The sequence below is a fragment of the Apis florea genome, unplaced genomic scaffold (assembly GCF_048593485.1).
Source record: "Apis florea isolate Af1SG1 unplaced genomic scaffold, ASM4859348v1 contig_3732_pilon, whole genome shotgun sequence".
NCBI lineage: Eukaryota > Metazoa > Arthropoda > Insecta > Hymenoptera > Apidae > Apis > Apis florea.
This window is the reverse complement of record NW_028256824.1, coordinates 208,114-227,313: the sequence shown is the minus strand read 5'-3', so window position 1 is coordinate 227,313 and position 19,200 is coordinate 208,114. Positions and strand designations below refer to the sequence as shown.

The following is a 19,200-nucleotide window of genomic DNA, read 5'->3' as shown; positions in this document are numbered from 1 at the left end:
ATTCAACGCTTCCATGCGTCTAATTAAGAATCGTGAGGCGAGACTATTTTATCGTCGTTCCTGTATTACAACGTATATAAAAATAATTACATCCATATTCGACTCGGTACACAGAGTATCTAAAATTCATTAATATACACGGGGCAGTAACATTCTGATCGAGTTTGCCACGTTATTACAAAGCCAATTTTCCGTATCTCGAACGAAGGCAATCAAGTTCAAGATGTAATTTCACGCGTGTTCACATGGCGTATTACCGAGCCGCGCGCGTCAAAAAGGAAGGTTATAAGGCGTCTCTGAACTTGTGTACACCCGCGAAAAAATGCTCGGCAAGAAGCTCGACATATGCCTCTAGCACAGCGCGGCTACCAAGTGTGCCAACCATGCGCACATGGCCGGCGAAACTGACTTTTTTCCTTCTTCCACGACACCATGTCCTCCTCTCCTGCGGCGCGAAACGAGCTTTGCATGCGGTTGCGTTTTCGTGACAAATCGTGCGTGTGTCAGGGGTCAGTAAGGAAAGGAAGAAAAATTAAATTACTCGTCGAAAAGTTCCTCTCTTGCCTTGTCTTGTGTCGTACCGATTTTCTTTTAAAAAAAGGAGATCTCTCTCGTCGAAATTTAATTTACCCTCGATCCCATTTGACAACCGTGAATGGACACGTCGTATGCGCTCGTGTATTTACCGTATATTGCAGAGGTACTCGTATATAAAGCGGAGGTAAAGGTATCCCGTAGAAACGAAACCGAAGAGTATCTTATTCCTCGCGCGTACACGACGTTGAACCAACACGGTGTTCCTTAACCGCGATTGTGCCGACGAGAGGCAAGTGTGTATATATATATATATATAATACCGCCGCTTCTTCTGCCACTTCCATCTCAGTGGCGTTCCCACACCAACGCCGCTACCAGAGTGTAACGTTATATCTTCGCCGCGCTATGGTGGTTCTTTCACTATGGCGAGCCAACTCGTATCTCGCACGCGCAGCACCCTATACCCCGTATGGGTGGCCCAAGTGTGACAATCTCGCCGCTCCTTTCAAGCTGATTTGCGAATAGAGAGGAATTGGAAGGAAGTTAACGACGATGTTCGAAGCATTTCTCAAAATGTCGATCCAAAATTTCCCTTCCTTTCGAGATACAAATCGGCTTCGTATACAAAAGAAAGGAAAAGAAGAAAGATCTTTTTCTCGATAGAAAACAAGATTCCTCGAAGATTGTTCATCGGTCTGTTATCTCTTTACGAGCCTCAAAGTTTCTAAAACACGAGACGTAAGGTGCATGCAAACTAACTATATATAACCGACCAGGGTCTAGCTCTCCTTCTTTCTTTTTTCTTCTTCTTCTCGTGTCTCTCCAAGGCGAGTTCCCGTCTCAAGTTCAGTGCCACCTACAAACAGGCTCGCAGGTTAGTCTCGGTTCTCCTGCTGCTCGCCTCTCCACCTCCATCAACCGCACAGCAGGGCCACGCCGATTCGTACCACGACGCAACAATGCGGTACCTGAGTGTCGTGGACCCTCGGGTAACTTAACCCCCGGTGCCTTTCATCCCTCCTGGACCCCCTGTCTCGCCTACCGCCGCCACACCATCCGAGATTCTCTGAAGTCCAGATAACAATGGCCGGCCAGATTTTCTTTATACCCATTCTTCGCAGGATGCGCCATTTTCTTCGTGCACATGCCGTATCATACCGGTGTATAGGGATGCGCCCCGAAGGTGCGAAAGAAGAGCATTTCGAAAGAAGGAAGCTTCGAACCGTCGATTTTGCCAATATTTCTTCGTTTCGGAAAGAGAAAATATTCAGTAGAAAGTAGAAGTTATAGAAAATATTATGGAAATTGATTTCCAAACAGATATTTCATACGAACGATATCACTTGCCACGATTGAAACGAAACGAAATGAACCTCTGATACAAAGTTAAATTTTTCACAGAACGATATTCAATCTATAATTTATAATCCCGTAAGATGGTTCCTCGATCGACAATCATAAACGAGAGAGATGATCGGGAAAGATTTCCATTCATTTGCAAAGTATAAGAAAAATATATTCGCTCGATCGAACGCGATCGATATCGAACACTAAGATGCGAAGGAATGGGAGCTCGAGTTCACTTGTTCATCCAGTCTGACCGACGACCGGTTGGACGTTCACCCCGAGCGAAGGGAACGCGAGATATCGAGTCCCGGTTTGGAGCAGCGCTAAGTCCCCGGAGACATATCTGGGCTGTTTTCTTCGGGACTGGTTGCCCGATTTGGTATAGAAGAGAGCCACTTTGCGAGCGCTCCTCGTCTTACGGCGTATCGAAGCCGAACGGATGTGACTCGTTCTTCATCCTTTCGGTACAAGTCGCAATTTTACACGAGCTTGTCGGCCGACAGGAAAACATCGCCTTACATGGCCGAGCAATACGATTCTTTTGTCCATTACCCGATCACGATCCCCAAGAGCCTCGAGGCCTCGTGGAAGAATCCGCCGTATTTCGTACCCGTCGTCGTGCATACAGTTATTATTATAGCTAACGGATGACTCCTTGCCAAGCAAGTCCAAGAGAAATTCTTTTCTTCAAAATTCTTTCTTGAATTTTTAACATTCTTTTTGTTAGTTAGTTCTCTTTGGACTTTGATCTTGCAATTAATTTTTCTTTTCGTCGAACGAACTTCACTTTTCCTCCGATGAATTATTAATTGCTAATTATTATTGAATTTTAAGTAACGAATGATCGATAGACAATAGAACGCGCTGAGACATTTTAAACTGTCGAAAACATAATACGAATTTAAGTGAAAGCCCGTCACTTTTCCCTTCGAGAAACTACTTTTTCCTCTCGTTTTCATTAGCACGCGATATAGTAACAATAAACGACAAAAACCGTTTGAATTGCAAATAAACGAAAGCCGTTCAGGGAAAATTTAAAGAGAGATCTCGTGTCTTTTTCGTTCGAGAGAAACTCACGGATCTTCGATTTCTGGGATACTCCGTTTACACGAGGACGAATGCGGGAAGGAGCGAAGGGAAATAAAGAAGATAGACGCTCCCCGTGCGTTCTATCGTAACGCTACGATACCCCTTTCCTACTGGGAATCGGATGTCGCCTTTACTCGCGTGACGAGAAACTAGAAGAACACGTGAGAAAAACGCGAAACCACGATTTATTCCCTCGTATTACCCTCGTGACTTTTTCTACTGTGACAAAAGGCACGCCAACACTCTTATCTAATCGGTAAATAATAATTTCCCACCGAATCCTATACCATTCTGTTCAATCATCTCATTACCATTGCCAATTCGTCACAGCCAAATTATATTATCCAAATTTGATTCGCGGAACGCAAGAGATAGAAAAAGAAAGTTACATCATCGAATTTCCTCGAAGATCGGAGGAGTGAAAGGCGAGAGAAGAAAAAAAAAAAAAAATGGGAAGAAGCCGTGGAGACCGAAGGACCGGGCAAGTCTCGTAGCGTGCAATCTTCGCCCATTGAAGACGCGCTGGGAAACTGCACGGTTATTATGCCTGAATGGAACAGGGGACGGGATGAGAAGGACGGGAAGGAATGTCGAAGGTAGCAGAGAGGATGGACGCGAAACGTACGCGTTACTCCTGGGGGAGGTTCTTGCTTCGCGACCGCGGCACGCAACGTGGAGGCCGCGTGGTGGGGTTGTCCCCGTTCGTGTCCGCTCGAAAAGTCGTTTCGAAGGAGCACCGTGCCCGAGGATCGGTTTCTCCTCGGTGGCGCGAGATGGTCGTTGCGATTTTACGAACGCGCCATCTCGATATCCTTGCCTCGCCGGTTTTACGAACTCACTCAACAGGTTGCTCTTTGATAACTGGTTGCTCGAGGTGTCGTTATTCAGGCTTTCACAGCCCCTATTAAACGCTGTTTCGAGAGGCAATTCCGTCGCTAAATAGATATTATTTCGAGAATAATCCTTCGAGCAACGATCCAAGTTTGAACGATTCATTTTATTGTTTCGTTATTTTATCTTATCGAATTTGCCACACGCTCTCGTTCCTAGCTTATCGACGATAAACAGTTCTCTTTCCTCATCTTATTATTGATCGTAATTATTATTCGTTTTTTCCCCTTTTTGCGTTTTGACGTTTCATCGAGGCTATGATTTTGTTTTCGAGCGCGAGAGAAGTTTTCTTAGGCTTCGAGGCAAGGATCTTGCTCTTCCATTCGCGACCGTGCGTGCGCGTGTATGTACTTATATGTGCGTATCTGGAGACAGGATGCTGTCGAGTCGATCGTCGAAGCAGATGGAACGCCTCCATTCAGAGAGACAGTATCGTACGAGCCGCGTACAAAACACGCTTGATAAGGAGCACCTATAGACGGTCAGACGTTTAAAGAACCGCTCCGAATGTCATGAAAGATATCTTAGGTATATAATAGAAATGGTGTAATAATTCGACCAATATACTTTTATCTGATGTTATCCGATACGAACAAAGATTGATTACACGCACGTTGTTCGATAGCACTTGCCGATTATTTTCGATTTATGATACGAATACTGTAATGATACAATACAATTAAATATGAATTGAATAATACTTGCGTGTAATAAGATTTTCGGTATTTGAATTAATTTTAAAATCGATACTATAATGAGATCGTGCAAAGGGGATTCCACATCTTTCTGTTGTCAAATCATATGAATTTTTCACTTTATTAAATTATTCTATTTGCGATATCACGCTTCCTTTTTTTTTTTTGTTATATACAAAATATACGATAACAGTTTTATAAAAAATTTATAGAACTTTCTAAAAAATTCCATTACCTAGCAGTCTTAGCACGATCCCGAATACTCGGCCGAAAGAATTAGACGAGTTTATCGATTTTTCTGACGCATTCTCTCCAAGACAACGTCTTGCTACAAGCAAGAAACATCATCGCGGCATTGAATTCCGGGCCAATACGAGCGCCCCCCTCATCAACCTCAATTAAACTCCACCGTCTCGCACTTATACTCACTTCGCACCCGAGACGCACCGAGTGTTAAGTCACTATGTATTATTGGTCGAGCCGAGTTCGCCTCGAGAAGGTTGTTCTGCAGACTTGGAATCGTCAAAGGAATCCTTGTTACCCGAAGCTTTTCAACAATCGTTCATCCTTGATCAACGCGATTCGATTTTACATTGTCCTATTTCTATTATCGCCAAAATATACGTACTTTCGTTTCCAACCAGCGATCCAGTGAACTTTGATGCACGATTAGAAAGTTTCTTGTTTACATTTCGTACGTTATAATTATAAAACCGCGCTCCATTGTACCTTTTTTGACGCAGCAAATTTCTCAACACCGATCTAGCAGCACCTGTTAAGCGGCGGTCACTCGATTCCCGGCCAACCAAGAACAAAGGGGACATGGCATTTCAGTTTTATAAATCTTCCACGAAACCAGTCAACGAGTTTTCTTCAGCCTTTTTTCTTCTTTCAATTCGAAGTAGGAGGAGAAAGTTGGAAAAGGGGAGGAAGAAAAGAAAAAGATGCGAGCTAGCATCTCCCATTCTCTCTCCCTCTCTGGTGATTACCAGAATGTGCACCGTGATTGATCCCTTTAGCCTCGTCGAGTGGCGACATTTAAACTGTCACGATCAACTAAGAATCCGTTGTAAGATCTTTTCCTGTTAGTGACCCTCAGCAGTGTTGACCATGAGACTCCTCTCGAGCCTCGTATGATTCAAATTTCACGCCGGGCATGACGTTGAATATCCCCGTTAGGATTATACCATCGATAAAAGCAATGGTCGTTGAACTTCAATGCTCTCGATCGTGAAAAAAAAGAAAAGAAGAAGGAAAGAGAAGAAGAAGAAAAAATGGTTGGATTCGATGTGGACCGTTTCAAAACGGTTGCACGATGAATGCAAGCGCAGGCGTGCGCAGGTCTTTGAACTTGCTCCTTGCGAGCAAGGAGTCGAGAGAGTCGATTTCGAGCGTGTTCCTTTGCACGGCGAGCGTGCGTTTCGGAAGAGGCTTTATATCATTTTCTCACGTCCCGAGCGCAACACAGAAAAGAAGATAAGATCTGACAGCGAGCGAGTATCGAAAACCGCAAAATCTTTCACGCAAGATTGAATATCGAATGACGACGTAAGTAAAAGCAACCGAGTGAAGAGGAGGGGGAAAAAAAGATCTTTTTTTTTTTTTTTTTTTTGCTCGATCGACATCGAGCGTGTTTCTTTTCAACCCAAGAGAATATGTTAATCGAGAATACTCTTAATTTAATTTTTTCCCTTTGATCGTTTCATTCGAATTAAAATTTCCCCTTGATAATTGAATAAAATGAATACGGTGTCGAAGCATGAAATTTATAATCAAATTTTTAAACCTGATTATACGCACAATGTACGTATTCCTCACAGCAAATTTTTCTTTCGTTTTATGCAAAACGCATGATGACGCATAATTCTAATAAAACTTTCAAGATGTTAATAGGTTTCTAGTTGGAAAGAAAACCGGAAATCAATTAGAAATCAGTCATTCTACTTACAATCCGTGATAATAAGTGAGCGAAAGGCTACAACTTTGCGCTGTTTCTCAATATTCTTAATTTTATTACGACGTTACATGTTATTATTGAGAAACACACGAATGAATGAATGAATCTTTCCAAACCTTTCTAATACCGTTTTGAAATATTTAATTTAAGAGCACAAACGGTTTGAAACTTTACAGTTTGAGAGAACGGTTTTGCGAACGAGATGATAGTGGTTTTCGTTTCTTTTTTTTTTTTTTTTTTTTTTTCCCCCATTCATAAATGCAAAGGAAATTTCTCATTTGCATCACTCTTTAACACGGTACAAATCACGTTCTCGTAATATTAAACTCAACAACATCGTAACTTTCACGTATAGTTGCAGTAGTCGGCTCGTTTCGAGATTCCTACGTAGAACGGAAAGCAATATGAATGGATGAGAGGTAGGCAGTCACCGTTAAACCCTCGCAGCAGGATGCATCTTTTGCCCGTAAGTTAAATAGACTGCATTTCACCGGGAATTTCTCGACCGTGTTGCCAGATTTTCGTATCCATCCATTTTAAAATATGAATGAACACACAAATTTTGAAATAATCATCAGAGATCAGGAAATTAACGATCCTTAACGAGACGAGATCGTTAAATTTCCCTATGCGCAGAAATTACGTTATCCACGATACTTGTTACGCGGCAAAATGTTGGCGGCAAAGTTTATGAAGTATTCATAGAGAGGCAGAGACGAGGACGAAGTCAGAATAATCGTGGAATGTCGATGGAGCACAATTGGCTTTTTGTGCGCGCTTAGATTCGGCGGGTGTATCATTTCATTAGCCCATTAAACAATTACGGTTAAGCCCAGTACACTTAGGCTCGTGTCTACAACCAACTGTGAATGCGTTCCTTGTAATTGAACTACGTTAGTTCGCTCTCTTTCTTGCTTTACCGGACACGTGGGTCTGATGCCCTTACTTAGAGATTGATAATGGCGTTCCCACTGATTCCAAACAACCAATTTCACGCGATCTGCCTATATAATTAACACATTATCTTTATTGCTTTCTGATTAAACCATATACAGTAGAGATGATAACATCCTTACGCTTCATTCTTTCATTATTGATTGAAATATATATATATATATATATAAAAGAGGATAATCATCGAAGGATAATAATAATTTTGCGTATAACAAGCTTGTTTTCGAATTGTTTTTAATGAAATCTGGTAAAGCAACGGTAATATATTTGCAATAACGTTGGTTACGAAACGATTACGGTTGTGTGTGGCGGAAATGCGGCTTGGCTAGCTACGAAGTAACATAGAGAAACGAGTATATCGTTAGAACGCGGGACAGTGTACTAAGTAAAGCGTGGTTGATGCACGAGGTGAATGCATTGTCGCTCGACCCTGATTGCTTCTGCTGCCGCCACAGCACCAGCAGAGATAGCTCAATTGTTGAACATCCATTGCTACTAAAGTTCATTCACAGTAAGTCAAGACCGTTACTGTTTTCAAGGAATGTAATATAGGCCGGATCAATTAACGCGAGCCTGGAGCAATTGATTCTTTACGAGTTATCGAAGTCAAGCAAGTGCAACGCGTGATTCATACATGATATAATATTGAAACTTTATTCGGCGTAAGAAAAGAAAACTAGCCAAGTTTGATTTATTCCAAAATCAACGTAATGTACGATTCTCGTCCAATTGTAATCACCAAATCACAATTATACAATTGAATTGATAATCTTCTGGGATATAATCAACGTCTATGAAAATCGTGAAATGAAGATTTGGAAGAAAATCTCGAGAAAGAATTCATTGCTCGAAAATCATTCACGCGTATACGAAAAACGCTACTTTTTCGAGAGATAATCGAATCAAACAAGACGTATCGCAAGTATCACGATGGTCGAATCAGTTGGAAGCATCATCGCGCAAGATGATTCGCGAGGTGATGCGTCATCGGTTGCGATCGTCATCGACATCGGTTCAAGTGGTATTGACCCGAACTCGTTCCCTTGCATCCATGCGACTCGTTACCAATTCGTGGGAACGGCATGGCTATCCACTACTAATTTTCCACCCGGCGATCCCGTTCACGTGAACGTTCGGCAGAATAATTATTTCCCCGAGGAGACAACAAGTGTAAAAAAAAGTTCCGTGTAAACGAGTTTAACAAGTGTGAACCGTACTCGGCTAAGCCCCGAAGGAGGAAAATTTCATCTCAAGTGCTAGTTGGAAACACGAATTGGCAATGGTGCTAAACGTTTCTAACGATAGAGTGAAAGGATATTTGTCGTGTCCGGTTAAAACGCGCGAATAATTCTCGATTAAAATAACATTCCTTTTTAGAATTTTACGAGTCGAATCAAGAGATAAAACGGTTTGAATTCAATAAGCTAATGTTATGGTTAATTATATCGAGAAAGAACAAATTTAAAAATTATAAATCATATACACTGAACACGTGGATAACAAATTTTATTGCAAAAATATTAAGACAGTAAGAATATTATTAATAAAATTTAAAAAACTAATTAATTGCTAGGATCGATCAATATTAATAACAACAATTGCCCGTTCGATTCTAAAACTAGCAAAAAGAGAAAACGAAAAGAAAAACTTGAAACATTAAAACACGTTGTTTGAAACGCATGGAAAGGAAGAATTTTTCGCTACTTTTTCACCGAATGCAAAACGTTAGCCAGAATATTTTCTCGATTCCTGATCGATTGCATATTTCTGATTCGCGTCCCGATCATTTCATAGCTGCCGCGAAATTGTAGCGTTCGATTCGAGTCTCGACTTCATGGTTGGCTGGCTACCGCTCCTCTATGTCTTTCTTTCGCATACTAAAGAGAGAAAAGAGAGGAGAGACGTTGCGTCAAGAACGCGAGGGAACGCGTTCTTGCCTCTTCCGCAGGTTGCTACTCGGCTTTTTTACTCGACCAATACTCAACCGAAGAATTCAATGAGGAATCGGCGCATCACGTTTGATTTTCCCGCCATATTTGGTTATTCCACGTTGTATTCCATGACGTTATTCTTTTATCCGATTATCTTATCGTTTTCTACAATATCGTCGATTGATCGATATAATAGCATATCGAAAGAGACAAAAGTTAATCGAAAGATAAATCATCGTATATAATGATCTATATTTCAGCAACAACGAATCTTTGATTAAACGATTTTAATTATACGCTTGAATTAAACGAACGTAAAAATCAGTGATATCAGAAAGAAACGAATAATCAAATCTAATAAATATGACGAATAAACGTTTCACGATAAATTTCTAATCATGCGATGTGTAAGCGAAATCGTGACGTTATTGATGCACGTTGATTGAAAAATCAATCCCTAACTCTTAGATAAATAGTCCAAGAATTAATTTTTTTCGTTATAAATAATTTATTTCTTTTTTTTAAATAATCTACAATTTGTATAATGCATAAAAGGTAATAAAATGGGTAAAAGATCCAATATTGGCCATCGATCATCGTTCAAGAGTTAATTAAATCTGTAAGTCTCACTGGACATTGTACGAATGGATAGGAAATAAATCGTTTAATACGACAAAGAGTGTTGAGAAAGCATCTGGCAATAAGTTCGCGATTCTTAAGGAATGGTATTCACGGTTTAACAAAAGTTCCAAACGAGACACGTCGTACCATTGGCCTCATTCTTGGCCGAGCGCTCTGGGTGAACCGATCTTATTAAGGCTTAATTAGCCATTTAACAAGATATATTTAACTCACGGTTTACACAGCGGCTACATGACGAAAAGTGAAAGAATCTGAGGTCATTAAGTGGTCGATGCATTAATTACGATACAGTTTATGGAGAAACAAAACGTTCACTTTATTCCCTTGTTGTTGTATTTTTAATTATCAATTAAAAAGCATATATACGCTGAGAGAATGTGAAAGAAAGAGAGGAAAAATTGGAGCATAGAAAAAAAAAATCACTTCTAGATGTTCCTACTACAGATTTCTTATTTGCTTATCTGTAAAGTTAAACTTGATGTTTTGCTTAGATAAAGAGTTTTTTATCTTCTTTTATATTTATATAAGACAGTTTCAGGTGAAACAGTTTCAAGTAATCTAATTAATGTTGATTTTAAAACGGAAATAAATTTTATTATTGCTAATAAAAAATAGTTTAAAACATACCTAAAGTTTTAATTTTATCGAATTATCTATATGAATTATCTATAATATAAAAATAATAAAATCTATCACAATAAATTTCTACGTGTCTCCAAATAATTGTTGTTTGCAAATGATTTGTAATAAGAAAAAGTTATGTTTTATCTATCTATAAATAAATATAATCTATCTATAAATAAAAATTTGTATTGCAGAATTATGAATTAGTGATTATAACATTTTATATAGTTCAATTATGAATTATATTATAATGATTCAACTGCATAATTTAATATAATTTATAAATTTATGAAATATATATATATATATATATATATATATATATATATATATATATATAAATTAAAATGATTTATTAAGTAATAATCATGTGTATCAAAATTAAATAGGACATGCAATTATTTAAAGTTTCCTTTAAATAATGTTTCGATAGAAAATATTCCCACGATATAACAATCAATTCTCATTTCGAAATTTCATTTTTTCTCAGTTTAAAGAAAAATAAACAATTGACTAACCTCTTTCCTCGATGACGTCTGCCTCGACGATGTATATCAGCATGAGGAGTACGCAAACCCCAAGGATCTTGGCTGGTCCCATCTTTTATCCAGGGCCTTTCAATCCAGGGAGAATTCCTCAGGCACCTTCACAATAAAGATCGACGCATATCCACTACACCAACACCGCACACTTAATAATACCGCACTATATATCACTTAAAATTTTTTTGGAAGCCCCTGAACGTTTAACGATTAACAGGGCGGTTGTATATAGTTTCACATCGAGAACGAAGTGTCACCAAGTCGTAGCAAGTTCGATTATTGCGATGTTAAAGATTTAAAATTTCACTAAAATCTACTCGTCAAGCCTCTGTATCAGTCCATTTGAGACGAGTCAAAGTCTACATTATATTATAGATCTTTCAATTTCGCGAATTCCTCAAAATTTCAATTACAGGAGAATCATGAAAAGCACGAGCCATTAATTCAAATGTTTCGAACGCATGCGCGCATTGCCACTCCGTTTTCACTCAATTTGTTTTGCAACAATGCCGGTTACACACCGAGAAAAAGAGGATATCTTGAATTCTGCGATTTCACTGATTTAATGTACCAAATTCACTCGCGATTTGTTCGACAAAAATACACTATTCGATAAGAATACACGACAAACTTGGAGTCAATGTAAGAAGGCGATCGACCACCTTCTCAGGCGTCTCTCGGTGGACAGCCTTACTCCCACGCTGGCCGAATCAAGAATACGCGCGCCTTGTCAAAGACGAGTTATAATTCCGTTCGATGTCGACAGGTGGCAGTAACATTGAGACTTGACGAACGCTCACGAACATTGCCGATGATCAACGAAGCGATAAGCGGCATCACTGAAGCTATCTGGTGAAATATTTAAATATAAAAACAGATTTTTAAATATGAGATTGCAGATGAAAAAATAATATTTCATTAAAATCGTTATCATATTTCTATAAAAATTATTATTCTAAATATACATATCAAATTTATTATATTATTTGACGAATGATAAAATTAATGTAGAATTTATTTATAAAATTTATTATTTATACTTAAAATTATTTAAAAATTGTAAATAATCTTTTAAGATATAAATGTACCAGGTCATTGTCCATTGAAGCAGGTAAGATATGTCAGCATATACGGCCCTATCGATTCTTTGAAGACAGTAGTCGTTTGATCGTCGCAAAAATCATCGAGGGACTGGTTTCTGTCGCCGAGGCACGCACTTAGAGTACATGCGCACATGCAACTGCGTATCGAAGAGAAAACTTGATACAGAAAAGATGCGATCAGCAATGAAAAGAAAAAAATATGTTATTAAATATTATAATTTTTTTATCGATTAATTTAAAATAATATATTATCTATTTATGAAAATAAAAAATAATTTTTGCAATATGTATATATTTTTCCTTATACATACACATAATCCCCTCCCCTCCCCTTCCCCCAATATATTTTAAATATTATCGAAAATATAATATTATATATTTTTAAATTTTACTAAAAAAAGAAATAGTAGTTTTTCAAATTTATCGTGTTAAGTACATTTATTGAAAATTATAAATTTATATTATTCTATAAATAAATAAAAAAATATTTCGATTATCGTCATGATCGATATCGAAGAATAATTCGATAGATTCGATTTTCGTAAGTTCGATAGCTAGTAGGATGTTTGGCAGCACTGTATCCAAACGGTCATTTACGAAGTAACGTATAAAATATAATGTGTGTTATGTACAAGTGAATTTGCATAATTTTGTGCATTTATATTGTGTGCATTTGTGTATTTATATTAAATTTATATTTAGCAGATATAGATTTCAAAAAACATCAAATGTAAGTTCTATAATTTTATATTCTATAATTGTAATATCAGTTTGAATTCCAACCACAAAATTGTAAATGAAATTTATGTTATATCCAGAACGAATAGAAAATACATTTTTTGATGGAAGAAGAAACATAGAAATTATAAATGGAAGAGAGTTTTTATTCATATATCTTTCAACTGATGTAAGTACAAATAAAGTACTCTTGTAACAAGTTTTTACCGGTATATATATGTTATACATATATATATATATATTCATCATATACTAACACGATGCAAGTAAGAAAATATTGTCAGTTTAACATGTATATGAAACAAAATTTTAACAATTGAAAAACGTATATGTAGATATATCTTTCATTTCTTTCGTTTATATCATATATGTCATATAATAGCATCTTATTATTCAAGTATTTATTATAAATAATAACAGATATAACTTGTTAACCTCTAAATTGTGACGGTATGTTGCTTTTATTGATTTGATTTAATTTTTTATGAATTATCAATATTTCATCTCAATATCTCTCTTTATGATTTAATCAATATTTATCAATATTAATATCTTCATGATTTAATGATTTTAAATATATTTAATTTATTGATTTTTATTATAATACAATATATAAGAAAAACAAACAATATTCACTTTACTTGGTCGTGATTGATCTTATTTTGTTATAATTGAAGTATTTATTTAGTTATTTTGTAGATTTTAATCTTATTAAATTATAAAATTATTCGCAATTTTCTTTATTGCGAATTTCTTTTTCTATAAACTTTTTTTCTACTGATAAATCGTTATACCAGATCTTTCTGACGCACTGGTTTCCAGATGAGATCCGGGACTTATAATGCGTGTTTTTTTGACAGTTTTTTTTCTTGTATAAAAGAAGCTCAAAGGAATATGTTTATTGTCAAAAACGTATGATGGTAGCAAAGGGTATATATATATATAAAAAAAAATTGTTTTCGTTCTTTGCATCAAAGTGAAATATTTTTCATTTTAATTTTTATATATTTATGTTACATAACAATATTTTCAAAGTAAGAAAGAAATGGATTTTATGATCTAGTTCCCGTATGATCACCATATGTTTTAGTTCTTATAGAACTAAATTTTATATGCAATTCACTAATTTTCAAAATAATTTTCAAAATATTTATAAATTAAAGTGTTGCAAACGCGTATTAATAAAGAAATAATTCATTTTTTTCTCTTATTCTCTTTATAATTACAAAAATTACTAATTTTTTAAATAAAACAATAATTTTTCAAATAAATGAAATTAAGAATAAAGTAAAATTAATGTTTTACATAACAAGTACAAAATTAAATATTAATTTTTTTATCATTTAATTATAAAAAATTCTCTAGTCGGGAGAAACTAATCGGTTTAGAATAAAAAAGGATTATTTTATAAGAAAATTTTCATTTCCTTTTTTTATATTTGTTTATTATAAATAACAAGATGTATATTCGGTGCGCACGTGTTGTTTAACCTGTATATATATATATATATATATATATATATATATATATATATATCTCAAGCTCCGTCTAAGTTTATTTCGCTTACTGTACTATACCTTGTTTTACTTTGAGTTTTTGTTAATTATATATTTTTTTTCGCTACAATCTATCTGATGATACGGCGCGAGGAATTATTTTTGGAAATTTGCTTCGGAGACGAATATTCCACGTAGCACCTCAAGGAAAAACATATCGTTATCCTTCTGCGAGATTGTAGTAGCGTTTTGATACCGATTATTTGTGATCGATCGTGTGCAAAATGAATTTTCTTTAACCCCTTCGTAACCAACAATCACGTTTTGTACCCCCCCTTCGAGCGTTATAGACATTCAATCACCGTTAGTATCTCAATTAAAATACAGACACGATATCATTCTCGAACAATCGATAATTTATCTTTTCTTTTCCTTTTTTTTTTTTTTTTTTTCCCTCCATCGATCATAATGTGAATATAATACAATTTGTAAATTAATTCTTACTAATGATATGCGTCTCATGAACATCTTCAATGAAAGATCAAAGGTTACGATTAGATCTTGTTGAACGGCTTGTACAATGCAATGATATCACACATTTCCACGATATGTTCAATCAAATACAATTAATGGGGGAAAAAACGTTGTGGGATTCGAACGTTGTGGATCTAATCCGTTCTTGAATGTTTCTATAATGCAGTTCCAAGAGCGACGTGGAAACGAAGGGATTAATGGATAATGTGTTTGGTGGTCCTTAGAAGCTACGATTACTCTTATAGCATTCGCGTTTTTAGCAATGATTAATGCGTGCATTCCTTTTTTTTTTTTTTTTTTCTTTGTCTCCCTCAATCCTCTCGAAGAATCGAGTTTCAAATTTCTAACATACTAAGCTGTCGACTACAAATCTGTCTTCAATTCGCCGGCCTAAATAACGCGTCATATGTATACATCTATAATATATTCGCTCTTTTTTTTATAAACTCTCTTTTACATGAAACGATTAAACCTTTCTTCCCTCGATACGTCCTTTGTCTTGACTTTCGTCGTGTTTTCGCGCATCTCCTTCCTCTCTTTACGAGTTTCATGTTAAAATACCATTCTTTTTTGTGTTATTTTTCTTCATTGATCGAGAAACGATACCGTATCACTCCGACGTGCACAGTACACGCCATTGATGGTTGTAAATGCCGTACTACGAAAATTTAGCTAGAATGTAGAAACTTCAAAGAAACTTTTATAATTCTTTATTTTTCGATCCATAATTTCTTGGAGAATTTTTTTTTTTTTTTTTTTTTTTTTTACGCATGCAAAGAATCCTTTTTCCACAAATTATGAACAAAACTAGTCAGACGATCGGGAACAAATTTCATTCAATAATTTTGAAATTTAGGATATGTAAGAAATTTCGAGCGTCCGCTCCAGTGTTCAACGTAATTTTCCAATGGCGATTATTACCATAAATGTAGCGTATTGCACGCTTCGTTCTAAAAAGGACGCGCGAAAATTGGGGAAAATCCGGGACGTACGGGAATCGTGTTAAAAAACTAAAGGCGTTGAAACTTTCAAAAGCTACGTACGACATCATGTAGCAGGCACGTCTTATCATATCACGCTAAAGGCTTTTAAGAAGCCTGGTAGAACCGTATTAAGGTACCGAACCAGATACTCCTTTTTCTTTTTTTTTTTTTTTTTCTAATTTTTCGAATTCTTTATTCCTTTTTTTTTTTTTAATTTTTTTCTTTTTTTTTTTTTTTTTTTCTCTTTTTTCTCGAACGACTATCTACGTATCCTCGTATTCCTATGTGTACATCACTCACACGCATGCCCTCACATATTCGTTTCCCTTTTTCTCTGTTCCACGTACACGCACACTCGCATACATACACATAACGTCCCTTCTAATTATTTTCTAAACGCTTGAAACTAGGAAAGGGTGCGAACGGTGCGCGAGCGCAAACAAATGAACGTTTCAGTTCCGTTGCCGGGCAAGGAAACCGGATTATTGTTCCATGGAATTCAACCATTTTCGAGGATGTTGAAACGCGCGAATATCCCCGAATAGATTCCCTGTTCTTTTTTTAACACGAAGCACATATCATACGTGCAGGCCTACGAGAATATTTCTTTACCAAGAGAACACGGACAATCGCTCGTCGCGATCGATTGCTTTTAGGCGTTTTTCCCCGTTTTCTTTTTTCTTTTTTCTTGCATTCCAGCACTTCGAAAAAGTGTCCGTGTATAACGAACGAACCGACATCATCGAAGACACTCCGATCAATGTCTAATTTATCGATACCTACCTTTGTTATCTCGTTTTCATAACTCTCTCTCTCTCTCTCTCTTTCTCTATCACACTCGTGTCAGCGAAATATTTGGATTCATAACCGTGTAACTTGTCGAGTATTGTTCGAGCATCGATTTATCGCGAGTAATATAGCGAACTCGTCGAATTCGTCGATAAGAATGCTACAAGCTAGCTCGACGAGGCTCAACTCGTTTACTCATGATTCACGAAAACTTAGTAGGCGCGGGAGGACGGATTCAAATTTATAAAAAGATCATCATGCGCTTGTTATATTCGTCCCATCGTAATGATAATAATACGTAATCCTCTTTCTACAAACTTGACTCCTTTGCGTTCTGCACCTACCAGTCCTACTCGTCCCTCTTTATGAACACGGAAAGCAATAGTGCGCGCTTCTCTACTGATGCAGTGCTACCACACATGTTCGTCTTTAATGTGATTCGATTTTTTTTTCTTTTTTTTCTTTTCTTTTTTTTTTTTTTTTTTTTTTGCGCATTGTTTCGAATAATAATTATCTTTAGAATAGTCGATCGAATCGTTCGATCATTGCAACAATCGATCTATATCGTTATGTATACTCGAGAATAAATTAACTTCGTTTATTAACCGCGTTTCGACGAGTATCTCCTTTCGTTCTGAATTTTTTGCATTTTTTTTCTTTCGTCATTTCCTTTCGTTCCGTTCTCTCATCTCGCTCCTCTGCAAAAGTTACATTTAAGTAAAATCATGATGTTTTCGTTGTTTCTGATGTTGTACGAGAATCGTATTTGCGAGTATCGATGAATGCGATGGATTATTGGATTTATCGTCGCGCCAGATGTTATTTATATAATCGCACACTTTTTCTTAATTTGAGATTTCATTATTAAAAAAACGACCGTCGACGAGGACGGTGTAAACGTGTGTTCGTTGAGACTTTAAAAAAATACGTCGTTCCGTTGAACAAAGATACCATAGATAACAGTAAAAATCGTCATATAATAATCGTTTTTTCGATTTTTTTTTTTTTTTTTTTTTAAAGTGAATTCATGTTTAATCCTGAATTATAATGAACGATAACCGGGTTTAATGCGTGACAAACGATAAAATTCATATTGCGTTTAAAATAAAAACTAACAACTACTGATTTGAACTATTACTAATACAATAAAATTAGAGAAACGTGCAGTACAGACGGTGCAAAAAATAATTTTTGCACCATCCAAAAATTCTGTTAATTCTAGTTAACCTTAACGTTAATATAAATAATAAAAGGAATAAGGAGCAACTTAAAAAAAAAGAAAAACAAATCGATAAAAATAAGAATATTCTTAAAACTAAAATTCGAATACGATGTTAGTTTGTTAAACGAAAATTAAAAGTTAGAGCCACGTCCTTGCTCCAACAAAATTTTAAAAAATTTCGATTCGCGTGATTTTCTTTTCCCTTCTTCTTTTTCTTCTCTCTTTTTTTTTTTTTTTTTTTTTTCCCTTTAAGTTCTTGCATGCTTTGTCGTTCGAAAACAATCAATGGCAATTAATTTCCGAGGAAAATTTAACAAACGACCGCCTCCGATATGGGATTCTCGGTGATGTGTATAGTCGCGGTGGGCCAGTCGATTTTCTTACTGCAAACATGATTCAATCCCTCGAGAGAAGCCAGTCTGTAGTCAGCCATTTTCAACGGTGATAATGGTGCCACTGTAAAGAAAAATAAACGAAAATTCCAGGTCAGAGTAATTTGAGTGCTGAATAACATTTTTTTCATCCTCGCGTCGAGGTTGTTAACACGTAAAGTATACCCAAAAAAGTGTGTTCCGTTACAAATTTGAAAAAAGTAATTTGTACCATAATTAGAGAGAAAATACGGAACGTAAAAACATGAAAGAAATAGAGAGAGATTCAATCATCGACTTAGTGTTTCGATCATCGAATGAAAAAAATAGAGATAAAATTAAAAAAAAAACAAGACTAAAAGAATAAGAGATAGAAAGGCTTGCATGCAAAACGAGAAACAAAAAAATTAGAATTATATGTGTGTATTAGAGTGAAACTGTTTTATGTGCAAAGCATGTGAATCGGAATCGGCACAATCTGTTGTTCGCTATTCTACTGCCCAGTAATGTGCGGAGCTTTTCTTTCGTTGCATGTTTTCGTAAACTATATTGTTAATGTCCCACCATGAGTAAATGCTGCTACAAGAAAACAGATTAAATACTCTTGCATTTGGAAATAGCCTGTGCATACGTTCATTAAAAGATCGATTTCTACGGAGGAAATGATATAAAGCTCTAGAAAGATTTCTGATTTATCGTTGATTGATAAGGTTATTTCATACCAGCTATCGATAAGAAAAAATTAACAACTCAGT

At 36.2% G+C, this 19,200-nt stretch overlaps 2 protein-coding genes across 9 annotated transcripts in view; both read right to left on the bottom strand.

The window, feature by feature from the left end:
• The window catches only part of Egfr (epidermal growth factor receptor), a 153,977-nt gene extending 142,053 nt beyond the window's left edge, over window positions 1-11,924 (bottom strand). The window contains exon 1 of the mRNA XM_003698280.4: window positions 11,186-11,924. Within this exon, the coding sequence (XP_003698328.2) occupies window positions 11,186-11,267 (82 nt within the window). The 5' untranslated portion in view covers window positions 11,268-11,924. The remainder of the gene's footprint in view (window positions 1-11,185) is intronic.
• A 2,548-nt stretch (window positions 11,925-14,472) lies between these two features.
• Window positions 14,473-19,200, bottom strand: part of MESK2 (misexpression suppressor of KSR 2) — a 43,210-nt gene continuing 38,482 nt past the window's right edge. For 7 of the 8 annotated variants that reach the window (XM_086914737.1, XM_086914742.1, XM_086914735.1 and 4 more), the window contains one exon: window positions 14,473-18,530. In XM_086914737.1, the coding sequence (XP_086770863.1) occupies window positions 18,385-18,530 (146 nt within the window). In that variant the 3' untranslated portion in view covers window positions 14,473-18,384. The remainder of the gene's footprint in view (window positions 18,531-19,200) is intronic. The other variant, XR_015294289.1, reaches the window with a different exon arrangement.